Source organism: Chionomys nivalis, chromosome 1 (assembly GCF_950005125.1).
Source record: "Chionomys nivalis chromosome 1, mChiNiv1.1, whole genome shotgun sequence".
NCBI lineage: Eukaryota > Metazoa > Chordata > Mammalia > Rodentia > Cricetidae > Chionomys > Chionomys nivalis.
The window spans coordinates 137,679,045-137,700,352 of record NC_080086.1 but is presented as its reverse complement, the minus strand read 5'-3'; the positions used below and the strand labels follow the sequence as shown (position 1 = coordinate 137,700,352).

The 21,308-nt window shown below is 49.7% G+C and overlaps 1 protein-coding gene across 4 annotated transcripts in view; it reads right to left on the bottom strand.

Moving 5' to 3' along the window:
* Dnmt3a (DNA methyltransferase 3 alpha) overlaps positions 1-21,308 on the bottom strand; it is a 111,970-nt gene that overhangs the window by 49,141 nt on the left and 41,521 nt on the right. For all 4 annotated transcript variants that reach the window (XM_057792271.1, XM_057792248.1, XM_057792256.1 and 1 more), the window contains exons 3-4: positions 19,854-19,958; positions 535-802 (exon numbers count right to left, since the gene is read on the bottom strand). In XM_057792271.1, coding sequence (XP_057648254.1) covers positions 535-802; positions 19,854-19,958 — 373 coding nt within the window. The remainder of the gene's footprint in view (positions 1-534; positions 803-19,853; positions 19,959-21,308) is intronic.

Below are 21,308 nucleotides of genomic sequence, written 5' to 3'. Positions count from 1 at the left end.
AGCATTGCCTGCTCTTCCAAAGGTCCTGAGTTCAATTCCCAGCAACCACATGGTGGCTCACAACCATCTGTAATGAGGTATGGTGCCCTCTTCTGGCCTGCAGGCATACACACAGATAGAATACTGTATACATAATGAATAAATAAATATTTAAAAAAAAAAAGAAAGAAAGAAGGGGGGCACTTATTACCCCAGTTTAGCATCCCTTGGCATTATGCAAACCTCCTGTTGCCTGTTGCCAAAGCCAGTTTTTTTCTTCCCCACAAAGAGCCAAAACTCCAGATTTTCATGTGGAATTTCTTGATTTTTTCAAAATACTGGCAACTAATGTTTTTAACTATTTAGCACACTATGTGGGCCAAGTAAACATGTATACAGGCTGTTTTCATCCAGTAGCTTCTAGACCATGGCCTTGGCAAAGGGATGGTCAGCTCCCACCTTTGTCTAGCCTCCTGAAACCTGCCAGAGACCCAAGTCTGTGATTCTTAGGAGCTCAGAGGACCCAGAAGAGGTTTCCCTCAGGCTGGGACTCACCCTCTTCTGCAGAGGCTCCACGACCCTCCTTGGTTGTGCAGCAGCCATTCTCCACGGCTCGGGAGGATTCTGGTGGGGTCTCAGTTCCCTCTCCTTCAGCTGGGGCCCCACCCTTCTGCCCTGCAGCTGGGCTCCCCTCCTCAGGCTGGGGCTCACTCCGCTTTTCCAAGTCTCCATTGGGTAACAGATCTGAGGAGCCAGAGTCCTGGGCCATGGGCTGAGACTTGCTGGTCACTGCAGGGTCCTTGGGTGTGTCACTGCTCTCCACCTAGAAAGGATGAAAACAGAAGAATGTCAGGATTAGACCCAAGTCGCAGACCCTCTGAGTTTCTAATGAAAGTCATGTATACTATGGGTTTATGTGTGTCTTCACACAAGCAGATGCAGACACAGGTTTGCTGTCAACATTAGAGGCTTAAGGGGACTGTGGATGTCAGGTCCTACCACCCCAGGGATACCCCACTGCACCCCAAATCACCAAGACTCCTCTGGCTTCCCACTTCTAAAGCAATGATCCTGCAGCTGGGGCTGTAGCCCATTTGACAGAGTTCTTGTGTAGCGTGCATGAAGTCCTGGGTTCAGAGCCCAGTACTGTGTAAATCAGACATGGTGATGCACACTTGTAATCCAGAACTCAGCAGGTAACGGCAGGGGGATCAGGAGTTTAAGGTCATCCTCAACTACAGACTGAGTTTGAGAGCAGCCAGGGCTACATGGGATTCCACCTTAAAACTAAAAGCTGGCGCCGGGCGGTGGTGGCGCACGCCTTTAATCCCAGCACTTGGGAGGCAGAGGCAGGCGGATCTCTGTGAGTTCGAGACCAGCCTGGTCTACAAGAGCTAGTTCCAGGACAGGCTCCAAAACCACAGAGAAACCCTGTCTCGAAAAACCAAAAAAAAAAAAAAAAAAAAAAAAAAAACTAAAAGCTGGCAAGATGGCTCCATAGGTAAAGGTGCTTGCTATGCCAGCCTGGTTACCTGAGTTCAGTTCCCTTTGTAGAGAGAACCCACTCTGGAAAGCTGTCCTTTGCCTCCCACAGACACTCTGTGTGCCCCTACACAGATGAACATAATAAATCAAAACATTCTAAGAACAAAAAACAAAACAAAAATTTTCCTCGTGCTCCATCAATGAAACTGGACCCTTCCTCAGGAAATTCCAATGCCAGCAGATCAATCCCAGGCACCGAGGCTGGCCTGACTACAGCTCTCATAGGCTTCCTCCTATGTTCTCATGGGGGTGGGGGGCGGGGGTGTCAAAGACGTCCTCACTAAGAAGCATTCTCTGGATCTGAGCTAGTCTCACAGCTCTCTGCCCCCAAATCAGGCCCCCATAGGTACTGTGACCCAGGCTCACCAAGGCCCCAAGCAGTCTCCAGCTTGAGCAGCAACTGCCCTGGGTATAGAGCCCGCCATGCCGGTCTGGAGAGACAACAGACTGCTTTATCCCCTGGGGCCTGAGGTCAGAGTATGCTAAGGCTCTAACGGGTAGAAATCAAATCAGGATTCATTCAGGCTGTCCTCACATGTCCTCTTATGGGTGTGTGTGTGTGTGCATGTGGGTGTGTGTGTCTACTTTCTTTCAGTATCTCTCAGCTTCCCTGGGAAGCAAAGAAGGAACCTGATGCTCCTGGAGAATTTAGTCATTTACTCAGTGTTGTCTGCTTTCAAAGACAAGGTGTGCCAGGGAGTTTGCGCTCTCTCTTTCGTGTGTGCGCACATGCGTGCGCATGTTCAAGTGTGCTCTGCTTTTGCTCATCTTGTGGCAAATGGTCAGACATCTTTTTTGTTGTTTTGTTTTTTTGAGACAGGGTTTCTCTGTAGCTTTGGAGTCTGTCCTGGAACTAGCTCTTATAAACCAGGCTGGCCTCAAATTCAGAGATCCACCTGCCTCTGTCTCCCAAGTGCTAGGATTAAAGGTGTGTGCCACCAGTGCCCATCTTGGCAGACTGAGGTGTGTGGCTCAGGGTCCCTGGCTTAGGTAGACACTCTGCTACCTTAGAAGGCACTAAGATGTGCTTCGCAACCCTGCCGTTAGAAAATACTCAGGGGCAGGAAGTGCAGACCAGGGGCAGAACTGGCTCAGCAAGCCCCAGGCGAGATATGAGCCAAGCATGGTGGCACATGCCAGGAACCCTAATATCTGGAAGGTAGAGACAGAAGGATCAGGAGTTCAAGGTCACCCTTAGCTATGTAGTGAGTTTGAAGCCAACCTGGCTGTCTCAAAAACCCAAATCAAAAAAAAAAAAAAAAAAAAAAAAAAAAGAAGGCCCCCTCCCTCCTATCAGGGAAGGTAATTACACTTAATCAACAGATACTGTGGTGATATTTTGTGTTTTAACAAATAAAGCTTGCCTAAAGATCAAAGGGCAGAGCTAGTCACTACTTAACCATAGAGGTCAGGTAGTGGTGGCACACACTTTAATCCCAGCACTTGGGAGGTGAAAACAGGAGGATCAGAAGTTCAGGGCCACATTGGGCTACTTGAGATTTAATCTGTCTAAAACAATCTAAAAGACAAACAGAGCTCACACGTTTGGCCTAGGATCTCACGCCTTTAATCCCGGCACTAGGGAGGTGGAGACGGGAAGTGATATGGCTGGGCTGAGAGAGGAATATAAGGCAGGAGGAGACAGCTCAGCCTTATTAGGTCTGAGGATTTTGTAGAGGTAAGAACTTTAGTGGCTGCTGCTCTGCTTCTCTGTCTTTCAGCTTTTACCCCCTAATATCTGACTCCGGGAGGTTTTTATTATTCAATTTCATTCGAGCTACAGGATATTTTACTTTGTTGTTCTTTACTTCACAGGGTCCAGGCTGGCCTTGAACTTATTTATTAAATAGGTAAGGATGACCCTGAACTCTTGATCCTCTTCCCATCTTTGCCTCCTATGTGGTGTGCTTGACAGGCATTTATCACCTTGCCTGGATTTTTTTCTATTATAAAAGTAATGGGCCAGGTGTGGTGGTGCAGAAGCAGAGGCAGTGCTAGGCCAGCCAGGACAACACAGTGAGAGTCTCTCAACAAACCAAACCAAAATAAATATATAACTGGTAATAAAAATCAGACATACATTACACATTTTTCTGTGTGACAGGGTCACAATTATCCCAGGCTGGCCACAAACTTGCTATGTGGATAAGGATCACCTTGACCTCCAGATCCTCCACCTGAGGAACAGGGAGGGCGTGGACCAAACACCCAGTTTATGTAGCGTTAGAAACTGAACCCAGGGCCTTGTACTTCTTGACAAGTGCTGTACCCACTAAGCCAAAAATCCCAGGCCCTTAAAAAATTTCAATTGCACAAACCAAAATGTTAGAGTAAAACAGAGCTGGCAAGATGGCTCAGCTGCCAAGCCCGGTGCCCTGACTTTGATGACCAAGACCCACAAGATGGAAGGAGGGAACCAGCTCCTGCAAGTTGTCCTCTGACCTCCACAAGTCAGTCAGTTTCTCCCTCCCTCCTTTCCTCTCTCTCTCTCTCTCTCTCTCTCTCTCTCTCTCTCTCTCTCTCACACACACATAATACAAGACACCAAAAAATTTTAAAGAAATAGTTTTTTAAGGTTAAAACTCTGGTCAGGCCAGGCGGTGGTGGCGCACGCCTTTAATCCCAGCACTTGGGAGGCAGAGGCAGGCGGATCTCTGTGAGTTCGAGACCAGCCTAGTCTACAAGAGCTAGTTCCAGGACAGGCTCCAAAACCACAGAGAAACCCTGTCTCGAAAAACCAAAAAAAAAAAAAAAAAAAACCCAAAAAAAAAAACAAACCTCTGGTCAGGTGGTGGGAGTGCACACCTTTAATCTCAGCACTTGGCAGGCAGAGGCAGGTGGATCTCTATGAGTTTGAGGCTAGCCTGGTCTACAAATCAAGTTCCAGGATAGCCAGAGCTACACAGAGAAACTTGGTCTCAAAAAACAAAAACAAACAAAACATTAAAACTCTTATATTAACACCCCAAGTTATTCCTCATTAATCATCATTAGCAGCTTGACAAATATCCTTTTCAGTCCCTGTTCCCATCCTCCAAACGGGGTCTCAACATGTAGCTCTGGATGACCTAGAACTCAGAGATCCACGCACCTTCACTACCCAAGTGGTAGGATTAGCATAAGGGACCCTGCTCGGCCTTTTCAGACTGTTTCATTCTCAGGCTGGAGAAATGGCTCAGTGGCTAATGGCTCTTGCGGAGGACCTGGGTTCTGTTCCTAGCAACCACATAGTGGTTTACTGCTACTCCAGTCCTAGGGGCTCCAGTCTCTCTTCTGGCCTCCACAAGCAACAACCATGTACATGGTGATCATACATATAGGCTTGCAAAGCACTCATATACATAAGATAATTTTTATAAAGTGAAATAAGGTTTCATGTAGCCTAGGCTATGTACAAGCTATGTATCTGAGGCTGGCCTTGAACTCCTGATTCTCCTTCTTTTGCATGCCAAGTGCTGGGATTACAGGCACGTGCCAAAGGCTGGACTTCCTTTTTAGGCTTTTCGCAATCACATGTAAGTTACACATTTATCCACATATTCACACACACAACACAATCCAAGATCATGTTTTATCATGCTACCCATGTTCTACAGCTCACTTCTTCCCTGATAAGTACAGTGGCATCTCTCTACGCTCGTGCATATAGCTCTGCCTCCTGCTTGTCGAATGCTCCATGACTCTCGCCAGCCGTCGGTGCTGGAGCTGTTCTGCTTCCTACTGAGTGAGCTCTATTACTTCCAGTTCTCTATAGCCACGCAGATCTACAGGGCAGTCCCAGGAGGACTGGCTGGGCTACGTGTAGAGGAAAATGACTACAGCACCAGCACATAGCCTGAGAGGCACAGACTGCCAGCCCTTTACCTCACAGCCTCCATTTCAGGACTAGGATGGGAACTGTGAGCCCACGGCTATCTGATGAGGAGCCCTGAGAGGTGGCAAACAGGGACCAAACAAGGCCTTGGGAAAGAACAGCAAACCCAGCGTCCCCCGATTGTGCCACCTCCTGAGGAGCCCAGCAGCTGGCCTTGTTGCTTTCCCAGTCTACCAGTCTATGCCGTGGACTCTTCATCGGGGAAAGAGAAAGTGGCGAGGAGCTGCATTAGTGCGTGCCTCAGCAGCTGGGGGTTTTGGTAGGCTGCAGCACAGAAGAGAAGTGCATGGTGGGAAGAAGGCCTCCTCCAGCCTTGCCAGGCCGCGGCTCCTGGGCAGCTACATGAGGAAAAGAGGAAGGAGCAAACGTGATCACCCACTTGCTTTAGCCACCGTGCCATGTGTCCGACTGCACCCTGACCTTCCTCGTGTTGGTCTGTCACTCTGCAAGGCTGAGTCACACATGACAGAAGGACATGCCTCACTGCTTTGGTAGACACTTTCTAGGAACCAGAGGTGCCAAGTCCCACAAGGCCAACATGCTCTACAGGGACATAGGCACAGGTCACACTTGGGCAAAGCCAATCTCTCATGGTTGCTCTCTTAGCCACTAGCTGTTCCGCGGAGCTGCATGAGATCACCCCATAGAGGCTTACTTCCTGCCTGGGCACCACGTGGCCTCCTCACCCAAGGACTCACTTCCTGTTGCTGCCAGCTCCACAGACCAGGAATCCAGGATTGCTAGCTCTGGGACCCAGCCTAGCCCAGGGGGTTCTCTGCCTGGCCACCCAGTCTTTCAATCACACAGCATAGGCGCTTCTCTACCTGCCCTGCCATGAGCCCCACCCCCACCCCCGCAAAACCCCATGCAGTAGCCTCAGATACACCCAGAAGGGGGAGCCAGTACACGGGGGAATAAAGGGAAGGGAACCTACAACACAGTTGTAAACCTAGCTTGGGGGCTGAAGCGCCTACCCCTTCCCATTGGTCCATACCCCTCCCACCCACTTTTGGGGCTGAGGATTAAACCTGGAGCCTTCCTTGCAGGTACTAGGCGAATGCTGCCAATGACCTGTATCTCCAGCCTCACTCCTAACCACCCTACCCTCTAAGGTTTGATTCTTTGGTTCCTATTTTGTTTTGTTTTTGGAGATTGCTCTCACCTAGTTCAGGCTAGTTTTGAACTCCTGTCCTCAGCTCCCCGTCACCCACCCTACTGAGTGCTGGGATTACAAGTGTGCACTACCATGTTCAGTTTTTGTTTGTTTTTTGTTTTGTTTTTCGAGACAGGGTTTCTCTGTAGCTTTGGAGCCTGTCCTGGAACTAGCTCTTGTAGACCAGGCTGGCCTTGAACTCACAGAGATCCACCTGCCTCTGCCTCCCTGGTGCTGGGATTAGAGGCGTGCACCACTACCGCCCAGCCCCATGCTTAGTTTATACAATGCTCAGGGTGAGACCCAGGGTTTCGGGTATGCTAGGCACCACCTCTACCCACTGAGCTACATCCCCAGACCACCACTTCTTTCCTTTTTCTGGTTCTGATAAGCGATGAGTCAGGCACTGACCTGGGCTCAAGTAAACTCAGGACTCCTAGACCACAGGAAACTCCTGCTTCTCCTTACCCTCCAGCACCCAGGGCTAGGCAGGGCCCCTCCCAAAGCTTCTTGGGACCTGGGTAACTGGGCAGAGGAAATACACCTACAGGAACTGCCCAGAGGAAGGAGTCAGGTCTGTAGTCGATGGACAGAAGTATCTTTCCAGTTCCTGGGGAGGAGCCAGGGGCTCACAAAAAGGGCCTGCTTTCTGGCCTGAGTTCCCTTCCCTCCCCTGTCCGGATCAGCTCCTGGACTCTTGGGACACCGGGACTTTGAGCCAGTTGGACACAGGGACTTGGTTTGAGCCAGCTGGACACAGAGCAAGACCCCAACGGTGCTCCATAAATATTCCCGATTGCTTCATTAATGGCAAAGACTATGTTAAAAGGGCAAACACATTGCTCATGAGCCCAGAGGGAGCTCTGGCCCCCGCTGCCATGTCAGATGCAAGTGTCACACCAGCTGTTTCTGTTTGCTTTAGTTCTGACAGTGCCTCTGAAGGAGACAGCGCAGCCCTGAAACAGACACTAGACACTGCTGGCCACCTTAGGAGGCACTGACCATAGCTGTGGGCCAGCATCTGAGAGGCAACATCTCCTCTGGAGAAATGGGGCGGAGGGTGCTCTGAAGCTCTGGAAACTGTGACACTAAGATCCCAGAGTTCAGTCAAACCCAGCCCTTTTGCCATTGTCTACCCCCTCTACCCAGCATGCCCCATTCTGGGCCCGTAAGCCCTGCCCACAGCCTATGCATAGCTTCAACAGCCCTCACCACATAGGTGGCAGTCGTGGACAGCTGCGGGGGGGGGGGGGGGGGGCCAACCTCGCCCTGGGGACAGGTAGAGTCCATTGTGGCATTCACCTCTAGAAGTTCTGAGTTTGCTGGCCTTTGTTCTCGTGCCAGACAGGACCCTATCCCTGTCTCAAGACAATTACCCCCCCCGCAACACACACACACACACACACACACACACACGCTTCCTCCCTATCCAACACCCCTTCAGCCTCTGCTCCGGGTAACCCATTCTGAGCAGAGTTCGCCAGTAGTTCCTGGCTAGGGAAACACTAGTGCTACCCCTCAGGGCATCTGGCAACGTGGCTGGAGATCTGTTGGTGTCACATGTCACCATATATCACATATGCTGGCAGCTAGTGGATGCAGGTCAAGGATGCTGCTACATACCTACTATCAGCCACATCTGGTCGCAAGAATACATTAAAAAAAAAAACTGACAAAAAAATTCTGTGGTAGCTGGGGCTGTGGTGATCCTTTTGTGTAATCCCAGCACTTGGGAAATGGACACTTGAGGATTGCTACAAGTTTAAGGCCAGATCTGGACTATGTAGGGAGACCCTGTTTCAAAAATAAAAATAAATGAAATAACTCCCCCCCCAATCTATAATAAGGTATATACGAAACTTGTCGTTTTAGCCACTTTTAGGTATACATCAGCTACATTCATGTGCTGGACCATCACCATCATCCCACACAGAAATTCTGCACCCCTGAAGCAGGAGCTCCCTTTGCCCATTGTCCTACTTCCCATCTTCTAAGGAAGAGCTCAGATGCTGCAGGAGGTCTTGGGATAGGATCTGTGATCTTGAAGCCCTTAGGCTATATGCAGTTCCCATAGCCCTCACCACACAGGAGACAGATGTGCACAGCTGCGGGGCCAGCCTCGCCCTGGGGACCAGTGGAGTCTACTATGCCTTTCCCTCCTCCACCCCATGGCAGGCCACCCTGTTTACAGAGATCCCACTCTCTCATTACCGAGCTCACCATGCCGGCCTAATGGCTTGTTTACTGTATGTCTCCCTGCTGGACTACGCCTTATTTATCTTTTCCTTTCTCTCTACCCAGCTTCCTAGCACCCAGCACAGGGCTTGGCATCCATTCACCTATAAAAATCAATAAACTTAATTATCCCAAGGATCCTGAGGCAATATATGGAGTCCTAGCTTGTCTGAGGAAGACGACCCCAAGGCTGGCCTCGGCTCACACATACCCCTCATGCCCCTCAGCAAAGCTCCTGGGAAGAATCAAGGAGGGGGCATCTGAAGGGCAGCTGCCTCTCTGGCCAAGCCTCCCTTACAGCCAAGAGAATGGCAGCCTCCAGCTCAAGGAGGAACCAAGGGTCAAGCAAGGTGCCTCCTGCAGGGGCCTGGCCGCTCCAGCCAGTTTGGAGCCCTGTGCCACCCATCCTTTCTCTCTAGCTAACTCTGCTACAGGGTAACTCTGACTTGCCTGCCCCAGGTGAGGAGTGAAATGTCACACTCCCCATGGGGGATATAGTTTATAAAAATTCTTTGTTATAACTATGTTTACATATAAAAGCCCCAAACTGATGGAGGTGGGTCTTGTATTAATCTGTTGCTTTCATTGGTTAATTAATAAAGAAACTGCCTAGGCCCATTTGATAGGCCAACCCTTAGGTGGGTGGAGTAAATAGAACAGAATGCTGGGAGAAAGAAGCTGAGTCAGGGAGTCGCCATGATTCTCCCACTCCAGACTGACACAGGTTAAGATCTTTCCTGGTAAGCCAGCTCGTGGTGCTACACAGAATATTAGAAATGGGTTAGATCAAAATGTAAGAGCTAGCCAATAAGAGGCTGGAGCTAATGGGCCAAGCAATGTTTAAAAGAATACAATTTCCGTGTAATTATTTCGGGGCATAAGCTAGCCATGTGGGCGGCTGGGTGCCGGGGACGCAGCCCTGCTGCTCATATTACTACACCAAACCAGGCTTACAAGAGGAGAGGGCAAAGATATTGGAGAAATGGAGCCCAAGCGCCTACGGTGCTCATCCAGGTAGGGAAAGGGAAGGGGGACAGGAGGCTCATCCAGGTAGGGAGGGGGAGGGGAGGCAGTTCCCTTCCCTTTTCTCCCTAGCCCCTTTCTCTTCCATCCACTGAGACCCCCTTCTGCACTCTTAGGGCCTGCTGCTGTGTCTTTAAGGCCTTGGCAGTGCTGGCCCATCCAGGAACCCTGCCAGTTACATATGCACAGACAGAGGTCCACCCCAGCAACACGGAGCAGCCACTGGCCAACTCCTCAGTGGTGGCTGAGTCCCATGGATGCAAGGAGAGATGGAAACAAAACTATCAACTCAGTGCCTTTCCTAACTCTGTACCAAGTCCTGCATGCCCATCAGCACAGACGTAACATGGTTGATTCTAGGTTCAGGAATCAGTTGAATATCTGAGTAAGAGGGCAGCTCTACCTGGGGAAGCGGTGGCACTGGGCTATAACTGCCACCCCAACCCTTTCTGCAGCCCTTTCCCTGGCAGCCTTTCCTGTTGACAGTTTGTAAGAAGCTATGGTAGCAGGAGGGCCAGGGAGGCCTACCCTATGCTCTTCCCTAAGAGGTTCCCAAGCTTCCCTCACTTAACTTTTCTGGAATAAATAGAGTCACATGCCGTGGCTTTAGAACTAGGTGTCTAACTCCAATTGTCTTCTATCCAGTGGAATAGTTAAAAGGGCCAGCAGTGTGGACAGGGCCAGGAGGGCTGGTGAACAAAGAGGGTTATTCTAGAATCCCTGGTCCAGGCCTGTTTACTGCCCACCTCTCAAGTCCCTCTAGGTTCTTATGACTTCTGCCTGGCTCTGCCTCTTCCCCAGAGACCTTTCCTAGTGTGAACTTAGCCAAGAAAAACCTACCAGGCTATCACAAACCATGGCAATGGGGTATGAGGACAGGCATGTCCAGTGAGTGGCCAACCCAGTGACATAGAGTTCCAGCAGGATACCAGTCCACCTACATGAGGGCCTAGCTGAGCTCTTTGAAGACAACTGCAAAGGGTTTGGGGTGGGGCTGGAGACATGGCAAAGTAGTTAAGAGCACTTATTGCAGAGGACTTGGGTTTAGTTCCCAAGACCCACATGTGATGTGGGAAGTGATGTATGCTATGAATGTTTTATTGCCATTGGTCAATAAAGAAGCTGCTTTCGGCCAATGGCTTAACAGAGTTAAAAGCAGGCTAAAAGGGATATAGAGAGAGAGTAGGCAGAGTCAGAGAGAAGCCATGTAGCAGCCACTGGAGACAGACAAGACAGATGTGCTGGAGTCTTGCTGGTAAACCACAGACACATGGTAATACACAAATTAATAGAAATGGGTTAATTTAAGATATAATTTTTTTTTTTTTTTTGATTTTCGAAACAGGGTTTCTCCGTAGCTTTTGGTTCCTGTCCTGGAACTAGCTCTTGTAGACCAGGCTGGCCTCGAACTCATAGAGATCCACCTGCCTCTGCCTCCCGAGTGCTGGGATTAAAGGCGTGTGCCACCACCGCCCAGCAAGATACAATTTAAGATATAAGAACTAGCTAACAATATGCTTAAGCTATTGGCCAAACAGCATTGCAAATAATATAGTTTCTGTGTGATTATTTCCAGGTCTGAGCTGCTGGAACAAACGAGCAGCCTCCCCCAACACATATTGTGGGTCACAACAATCTATAACTTCAGTCCCAGGGGATCCAATGCCCTTTTCTGGTACCTCTAGGGCACCAGGTACATATGCTCATATACATAAAAATAAACATAAAGCAAAACTTTTTCTTTATTTTATTTAGACAGTGTTTCTCTGTGTAATAGTCCTGGCTGTCCTGAACTCATTCTGTAGATCAGGCTGGCCTAGAACTCACAGAGATCTGCCTGCCTCTGCCTCCCGAGTGCTGGGATTAAAGGCGTGCGCCACCACCGCCTGGCGGCAGTCAGTGTTAAACATCACATGCATACAACAGTCCAGGTGAGGAAGGAAACGTGTCAAAGGCTTCCCTAGGGTCCACGTGCTGGCCACTGTGGCATGGATGGAGAGAGGGTGGCATGACTGGACCACTGGGAGGACACAGCAATGGAGACCAAAGCATGTGAGAGGCTTATTGGAAGTGACCCTAAGACGTGTGACGCCAGGAAGGAGTCAAGATGGGGCACAAAGAGAGGTGGGCCTTCTTATTTGTTATTCCAAGTTCATTGGAATAACAATGAATATATAATATCAGCTATCCTCCCACTGGGTTTGTTATTTCCTCCAACGCCAGTGTGGAATCCAGCATGTTAGTGCTTTGCCACTAAGCTACACCCCCAAAGTTAAGATCAGCTATCTATAGTAATTTCTACTGATTATTTCAGAAGCTTTGGTCTTTGACAACAGCCATGACATTGTCCCCACTGTGCCATTGCTGGAGCCTATGGAACCTCCTGACATTGTCCCCATTATGCTGTAGCTGGAGCCTGCGGCATCTCCTTTGCTCCTCCATCTATCTGATCAGGGGCCAGTACTATGGTTTTCTACATTCTCACCAGGTCCTGGACTTGCTTCTTAGCCCCATGTCCCCTCCCCATTTCTCAAAGAATACAGAGTAAAAACACCAGGTGTGATTGTGTATGCCTATAAACCCAGCACTTCAGAGGCCGAGGCAGGAGGATTGCCAGTTGGAGACAAGTCTGAAATACACAATATGATCCTGTCTCAAAAATAAAAATAAAAAATCTGGGTATAGTGGTGTACATCTTCAATCCCTACACTTGGGAGGCAGAAACAGGCAGATCTTTGCAAGTTTGAGGCTAGCCTGGTCCACACAGTGAATTTCAGGACAGCATGTCTCAAAAATAAGGAGTAAAATCCCTCAGGCCACCTGCACACTATCTCTCCAGCCCAAGTAAGACCATTATAATGGAAGCTTAGTCTACAGACAGGCTGGTAGGTGAGGGTCTGCCTCTCAATCTATACAACTCCCGGGCTGCCCTGATCACAAGGCCTCAGGAAGGCTTGCCACTTTTCCTTGGCTGCTCCCCTCCCTCCTTTAAGGGCCAAGCAAGCTTCACATGTCCCAACAAGTCCTCCCTGGCTCTATGGCCTCAAGGTTCCTACCACTGACCAGGCCCCTCCACGCTGGACTCCCTCACAGTTCACTTGAGTGTTCAGGAGGGCAAATCTTCAAGGAAGAGTTAAATGTCTGGAGCTGCACCTCAACGCCCCCTCCAGCCTGCCTTCCTCGTGCCTCCTGGAAGGCCACTGCTGGGATAGACGGATTGACCATCAGGAGCAGCAGCCCAGACTAAGAGAGCCTAAAATCAAGGGGGTATCAGCCACTAAGTGTCAGTTCAAAGAGCAGTTCTGTCTGGAGACAAGAAGGGCATTCTTTTGGGGAAAAATCAAATGGTTCTGAGACTGGAGAAGCAACCTACTCTGTGAAGCCATCGGAGCTGAGTAAGCCTGCCCAGCCAGCCGAGGCTCGGTCCCACAGCTCCCTGGCTTCCCCTGGCTTCTGCCCTTCTGCCCTACAGTGCTGCCCTCTAGAACCAATTCCCTCCTAGCTGTGCCGGAGGCTGCTATGGAGTAAGGAGACCAGCCTAGCTCAGCTGAGCACAGCGCCAGCTCCCACCCACTCCTCCTCCCGCCCTTGCCGGGTTATTCTTAGCAGGAGTGACCTCAGAATGCTCCCTCCAAGCAAAAATAACCCTGGAGGAAGTTGGTGGGTATAAATCCCCACTGATAGGCATGCAGCTAGCAAACAGTGTAGAAGTTTGCAGGACCGGTCTCTCTCTATCACACACACACACCTACCTCCTACCCCAACTCCACAGCCTGGTGGGCCAAGGCAGAAACTGTCCCTCTGATGCCCCAGTTGGAACCATCCACAAAGAACAAAGACCTCTGCAGAGCTGTCTGGGCTTGTGACCAGGCAGGAACCGGCCTTACACACTCTCACTTGTCAGACTGCAATGTCTTCAGGAGCTGGTGAACAGGGAAATGGCCCTTTCTTCCTACCGGGACACACACACACACACACACACACACACACACCTCCTCTCTTGCATGGGCACTGGCCAGCCCACAGGCCCTGGCCCAGGTGCCAGCTCCCTTCCTAAGCCCCTCCTAGCCCGGCAGCTGGCTTCCTGTTTCCTGTTGTCGGCACTATCTTGGCTTTCACCAATGCAAAGCTGCCAGCTAAGCAGGCCAATGCCTACTCTGAAGCAGGCTCGCTTCCCAGTCCTTGGGCCACTCCAGCTCCCCGACTTATACCTGGATTCCCAAGATTCGTGTCAAACTCTTCCCTCAGCTATATTTCCTTTTTTTTTTTTAATTTTTATTTATTTATTTATTTAAATTTTTGTTTTGTTTTGTTTTTCGAGACAGGGTTTCTCTGTGGCTTTGGAGCCTGTCCTGGAACTAGCTCTGTAGAGCAGGCTGGTCTCGAATTCACAGAGATCCGCCTGCCTCTGCCTCCCGAGTGCTGGGATTAAAGGCGTGCGCCACCATCGCCCAGCCTTTTTTTTTTTTTTAATTATTTTTTTGAGACAGGGTTTCACGTGGCCCAGGCTAGCCTTGAATTTGATTCTAGCTAAGAATGACCTTGAACCTCTGCTCCTCCAGATCCCAAGTGCTGGCGTCGCAGGCGTGTTTACACAGTGCTGAGCATCAAACTCAGCGCCTTGTGCTTGCATGGCAAGCACTCTACCAGCTGAACTACACCCCAGACCTTGGTTTTCTTTGTATGTTTTCTGGAACAGTTTGCACACATTTTCAAACAGCCCTGCATTCATATACTAACTTAAATAAGAGCCTTTGGGGACCCAGGCTCTCAAGTCTTGTATACATTAGTGAGAAGGAAAACACAGGGCTTCACAGTAGGGGGTGGGGGATCCAAGTGGTGAAACTTCTAACTAATTGTTATTGTGTGTGTGTGTGTTCATGCCATGCCACTCTTTGAAGGTCAGAGGACAACTCTTGGCAGCCAGTTGTTTCCACTCCCTGTGGATTTTTCAATCTTTTACCTACTAAGTCATCTCAACAGCCTGAAGGAAGCCTTTCAAATGGCCTTTGCAGGCAACAAAGCACGACGCTATTAGCCTTTATTCTTGGCCTTGGTCCTTGGCGGTGGTGTAACGAAATAAGCTCCACTTGGAAGTCATGCAAAGGAGATGGTACCAAGGGTCAAGAGGCAGGAGGATTGTGGCAAGTTCAACGACAGCCAGGGCTACAAAGTGAGATTGTCTCAAAAAACAGCCAAAGCACACCCCAAACCAGCTAGGTGCGGTGGTCGTTCCCGCCTGCCAGCTCAGTGCCTGAGAGATGGTGGAGCAGGAGAACCAGCAGATTGGAAACAAGACAGGCGCAAGGACTCATGGACGTGATGACGTACCTCAATTATAGAAGGGGTGGGAGGAGGGGGAGGGAGAGGGAGGAAGAAATTTTCAGGACTGGGGGCATGGCTCAGGCTGAGATTTTGCTGAAGCTCTGTAAAGTAGGTTTGAGCAGCACTGAGTAATCATGTAAAGAAGTAAATAATTAAATTGCAGCTTAGAAACATCAAGACAAGCAGCAACCATGTTTGCAGACCACTGCCATCCAAATGTGTGCCTTCCAGTTCGTCTGGTCTCTTAGCTCTTTTCAGTATGATTTTATAACCGGCCAAGAAGGGTCTTTCCATCTAAGGGGGCCAAATGAGCTTAGGGTTTTATTTTTAATTTTATTTTACTTATTTTAATTTTTAGTTAAAATTTAATTGTGTATGTGCATGTGGGTGTGGAGATCCCAGGACAACTCCGTGGAGCCAGTTCTCTCCATTCCTTTTCAGGTTCAGGGATTGAACTCAGGCTGCCGGCTATGAACAGTGAGTACAAGTCCCTTGGCTCACTGGACTATGAAAGAGCACAGGTGGGGAGATGAGCCTGGGGGGCAGAAAGAATACAAGGTTCTTCTGCCCAAGGGGGTAAGTGTTGGGCTCTAGTGGTGGGGGATGAGGAAAGTGACATGGTAGGTGCTGGGAAGTTGGATATAATCGCTCTGGAGCTTGTCTTATAAGAAACCGGGAGTCCTAGGGCTGGAGAGCTGGCCCACCATTAAGAGCACCTGTTGCTCTTCCAGAGGATCCAGGTCCCAGAACCCACATGGCAGCTCACACCCTGCTGGACTCAGTGGCACACACCTTTAACCCCAGTACTCCAGAAGGCCAACCTGGTCTTCAGCCAGGGCTACACAGTGAGGCCCAGTGAAAGAAAAAGAGATGGGGGGGAGGGCGGAGAAATATGGAGTCCCTACAGCAGTGAGTGGCTCTCAACCGGTGGGTCTGTGGTCCCTTTGGGGTTCAAACAACCCTTTCACAGGGATTTCCTAAGGCCACTGGAAAACACAGATATTTCTATTAAGATTCACAACAGTATCAAAAATGCAATTATGAAGTAGCAACGAAAATAATTTTATGGTTGAGGGTCACTACAGCATAAGGAACCGTATAAAAAGACCGCAGCGTTAGAAGGTTAAAAATGGCTGCCCTAGAGTCTCAAGAACAGCAACCTGCCAAGCAGGACATTACTGTGACCACGGCTCTCTTCTTTAGTACATGAGACTGGAAGATACATTTCTTCTTCCTAGGTGAAGGGCGAAGTGAAGTAGGCTGGACATCCCTGGCTCGGGGTGCTAACACAGCAACACCCAAGGGCAGATATCTGAGGATGGCAACATAGGACAGGTCTGGGGACAGACTGAGGAGGATGTCAAGGATGCTCAATCCTGGGGCCCAGGAGGAGCACTTGGTGCAGTGCTGTGGGACTAAAGCCAGCATGAAGGAAGTCCTCTGTGGCAGCGCTCCCCTGCATCTCTCGGCCTCCCCTCCTCTCCCTCCCTGCCCTCCACAGGCTTCCTGGGAGACAAACTGGGTCTCTACTGCTTCTTGGGAATCCAGTCCTAGGGCCATGCTGCAGCAGAACACAGAGAAGCTTGCAAAGCTCCTACTGAGGTGATAGGGACCCCAGGAGAGAGGAAGAAGCCAGGACCACACACCTGCCCCACAAGAGCAAAGAACCCAGCCTCAGGCCATCAGCAGCCGGCAGTAACCTGGAAGCATCCCCAGGTGGTACAGTAAAAACTGCATTTTCTGAGCTGACTTTCTCTGTTCCCTCCAAAGTATAAGGTGTCCCTTAAATTTTTTTAAAAAGCAACTGGAGACAGAGTTTATTTTCATTTAAATTTTCTGTTCTTCTTTTTAAAAATCTATTTATTTATTATGTATACAGTATTCTTGGTATTCTGCCTGCATGTATCCCTGCAAGCCAGAAGAGGGCGCCAGATCTCATTACAAATGGTTGTGAGCCACCATGTGGTTGCTGGGAACTGAACTCAGGACCTTCAGAAGAGCAGGGAGTGCTCTTAACGACTTAGCCATCTCTCCAGACCAAATTTTTTTTTTTTTTTTTAATGTAGAAGTGTTTTGACAGCTTATGTGTCTGTGTTCTACATCCATGCCTGGTGCCCTTGGAGGTCGGAAAGAGTGCATCAGATCTCCTGGAACTGGAGTTGTATATGGCTGTGAGCCACCATATGGGTACCGGGAGTCAAACCGGGGTCCTCTGCAGAAGCAATAAGTGTTCCAAACTGTTAGGCCAACTCTCCAGTCCTTCATAACAACACTTTTTAAAATTTAATTTTTTAGACAGGGTCTCACCATGGCCAAGGCTGGCTTCAAATTTAGCTGAGGATGACCTTGAACTTCTAATCCTTCTGCCTCCACACTCACAGATGTGTGCTGCCATGTTCAGTATTATACGGTACCGGGATCAAACCCAGGGATTCATTTGTATTTTAATAAATAAAGCTTGCCCAAAGATCAGAACGCAAAGCTAAGCCACTAGAGGTCAGGGAGTGGTGGCACACACCTTTAATCCCAGGATTCCGGAGACTGAGGCGGATGGACATCTGTGAGTTCAAGGCTACCCTAGGCTATACAAGCCAGAAACAGATCCAGGTGGTGGTGGCTCACACCTTTAATTCCAGTGTTTGGGAGTCACACACCTTTTATCCCAGTACTAGGGAGATGGAGACAGGGGCTAGGAGCAATAGGGCTGGGAAGAGAGACGAATGCAAAAGGGAAGAGACAGGAACTCTCTGGAGTGTGGAGTCTGAGGATTCGTGGATCTCACCCTTTAGGTCTGAAGAATTGGTAGAGGTAAAAGATCTCTCTGGTGATTGGCTGCTTTGTTTTTCTGATCTTCAGCTTGAATCTCAGTATCTGTCTCTGGGTTTTTATTATTCGTGCTACAGATTCATGCACACTAGGCAAGCACTCTACCAACCAAGCCACATTCCCAGACCACGGGGCTTCCTTTTAACATTCACCTCATTCCCCAGATTCCTCAGTTAGCACTAGCTCCCCAAGGAGCTTTCTGTCCAGGGGCCTCTCCTCTGCATTCAGGTGGCGGTAGTGTCACCTAGGACACAGGCTGGACTGTATCCACCTTTGCATGATATGCACTGCCTCCCCAGGGGGGCTGCTCAGAGGTCAGTATTGGAGCCTACCTCTAAGGCCTGCAGCCTGGCCTGCAGACACTGGCCACTAAAATTATGCAAGTTTAATTATCTAGCCAGCACTGGCCATTTGGGCTCCACTTTGCTATTTGCAAGTACCCCAGGAGGGCACAGGCATTCACAGCAGCCCTGTTCCAATGAGGAATTGGTCAGAGAGGGTACATGACCGTACGAGGTCACATAGCTTCAAACTGAGGTCTTCTTTCTCCTGACAATCTGTGACTGCCGTGGTACCCTTGCTCAGCAGCAGCTGTCAGAGACTGGGTTACGCACCTCGTGGTCACAGCACTCTAGAAGGAAAGCATCCTGCCTGCCCTTCTCAGTGGCAAGCTCATAAAGTTGGTGAGCTGTGAAGCTGGCATTTGAACGCAGGTCTTCTGGATTCCAAAGACAGTACTTTTCTCTCTGTGATGAAGCCGGATCCAGGCATGGGCTGAACGACTCCCTTCCAGTCCCCATTCTGCAAGTTATTTCCTTATACCCTCTGACCCAGACTTTCCCCCTCTCTCAGTGTGGTGCCTTCCTTTTGATTTTAGACCGACAAATTGGAGTCAAGGGGTCACTGCCTCTTTATTTGTTACAGGTGGTGGCTCTGGGTCCTCAGCAACTAACTAGAGTGGAGAAATTTGTTCTGCAGATTACAGGCTGAGGCGCCTCAAGGGGGACAAGGGTGTGCCTACAGTCACGGGGCCAGCTGCCCCTTTGCACACCTTCACCCCCCAAGGTGCTCTCAGGTGAGAGAGTGGGGCAGAAGTACCCGGGAAATGTGCCAGTGCCACCTGCAGCAAACCGGAAATTCTTTTGAACTCTCTTTTCATCCTTCCATTGTCAAGTGAATTTTTCATTACAGGCCATAAAATATCCATGTGTGCTTTATTATGAAAATGTCCTAAATGACTTACCAGCTAGTCCCCTAACTCCCGCTCTTCCCTGGACCTACTTTCCTACCTAGCTGTGCAAAAATCGCTGCTCCCTGCCTTGCCTGATCCCCCCCCCCCCATCCTCCTGCTCTGAGTTTACCGTTCTCTGCTGGAAGGGCTAAGAGAAGGGAACCAGCTGGCCTTCTGCTGGGAAATAATTATCTACCAAAGTTAGGCAAGAGGGAGGCCGGCTCTTCCAGCCCACAGCTTCGCCACACCCCCAGCTCTCTCCATCTTGAGTAGACCTGGAGCTCCCCAAGACCTCAGCAGCACGGCTCTCTGAAGGAGGAGCTTGTGGGTGTCAGGAGGACCTGCACCCCTCCTGCAGAAGTGCAGCATCCCTTCCTTTCTCTGGAACCAGGCTCTGACCTCGGGTCCTTTTCTCAAAGTTCCCTTCCTGGAAGGGAGGAAGCCAGGGGTCAGAGCCTGGCTGAAATCTCAGCTCCCATACCCACCAGCCAAGTTCCCTGGCCTCTAGTTCAAACTGGAGGAAAATAGGGAAAGACAAGGTGTTCGGGAGGCTGAAAGAATGGAGAATCCAGCAAAGCCCCACAGCTGGCCTTAATATCCCGAGGCCACACATCACCGCTGTCCACGGCACAGGCACAGGTCGTGTGAAAGAGGACACTCACCGGTGGGTGCTTGCGCTTCCGGCCAGGCCTCCCCACCTTCCGGGCCGTGGTGCTGGGTTCCTGGCGCTCTTCCTTGCCACGATTCTCCTCCTGTTCCTCTCCTTCCTGTGGGCACAGATACACCCCGTAAGTCAGATCTGACCCAAGAGGCACTGTGTTCCAGGCTAGCTGGACTGGCATTGGCCTCCTCCTGTCCTAATTCCACAGCAGTCACACACACATGCAGGGCTGTGCCATGCTGTCCCCACCCTTCCTGGATGGTAAAGCTGAGCTCCATCCAGACACAGCCGGATCTCCATCTGCATACAGCTTCTGGGGCAGATTGTGTGCCTAGCAGGCACAAGACTCAAGGTTCAACCCCAAGCATTGACCAAATAAAAAAGTTGGGTAAGACCTACAGGGCCTCCAGGAACCCCACTCTGTGTGTGTGTGTGTTTTGATTTTTTTGTTTTGTTTAAGATAGGATCTCAGCTGGGCAGTGGTGGCACACACCTTTAATCCCAGCATTTGGGATGCAGGGAGGATCTCAGTGAGTTAAAGGCCAGCCTAGTCTATAAAAAAAGTTCCAGGACAGCCTGGAATGTTACACAGAGAAACCCTGTCTCAAAAAACAAAACAAAACAAACAAACAAGACAGGGTCTCTTGAATTTGCTATGTAGACGAGGCTTCAAAAGAAACCATCTGCTTCTGCCTCTTGAATGTCAGGATTAAAGGTGTTTGCCCCATGCTCATCTCCCTTTTTGACTTTTTTTTCTTCAAAAGGGTTTCTCTGTGTAGTCCTGGCTGGCCTGAACTGTAGACCAGGCTGACCTCAGATTCAGAGATCCATTCCCTCTGCCTCCCGAGTGCTGGGATTAAAGGCGTGCACTACCACCGCCCAGCTGTGATAAATAAATCTTAGAAGAAAAAAAAAAGTATGTGTCACCACCACTCTGCTTCCTTATTGATTTTTAAGACAGGATCTCATTTAGTTCAGATTAGGCTCAAACTCCCTATGTAGCCAGGGATGACCCTGAACTACTACCTCCATCTCCGGGTGCTGGGCATGAGCCACCATACTTGGCTTTAACCATACTCGTTTTCTTTCTTCATGTGTAGGTGCATGTGTGTATGTTGTATGTGCATGCACGTGTGTGCACATGTGTGGAAACCTTAGGTGTTTTCTTCAATTGCTCTTCATCTTTCTTTTCCCCCGAGACAGGGTTTCTCAGTATAGACTTGGCTATTCTGGATCTCACTCTTTAGACTGGGCTGGTCTCAAACTCACAGAGATCTGCCTGCTTCTGCCTTTGATGCTGGGATTAAAGGTGTGCACCACCACCGCCCAGCTTGCTCTCTACTTTTTAAAAAATAATAGGAGTCATTACATATAGGGTCAGGTGGTGGTGACTAACACCTTTAATTCTTAGCACTCAGGAGGCAGAGGCAGGTGGATCTCTGTGAGTTCAAGGTCA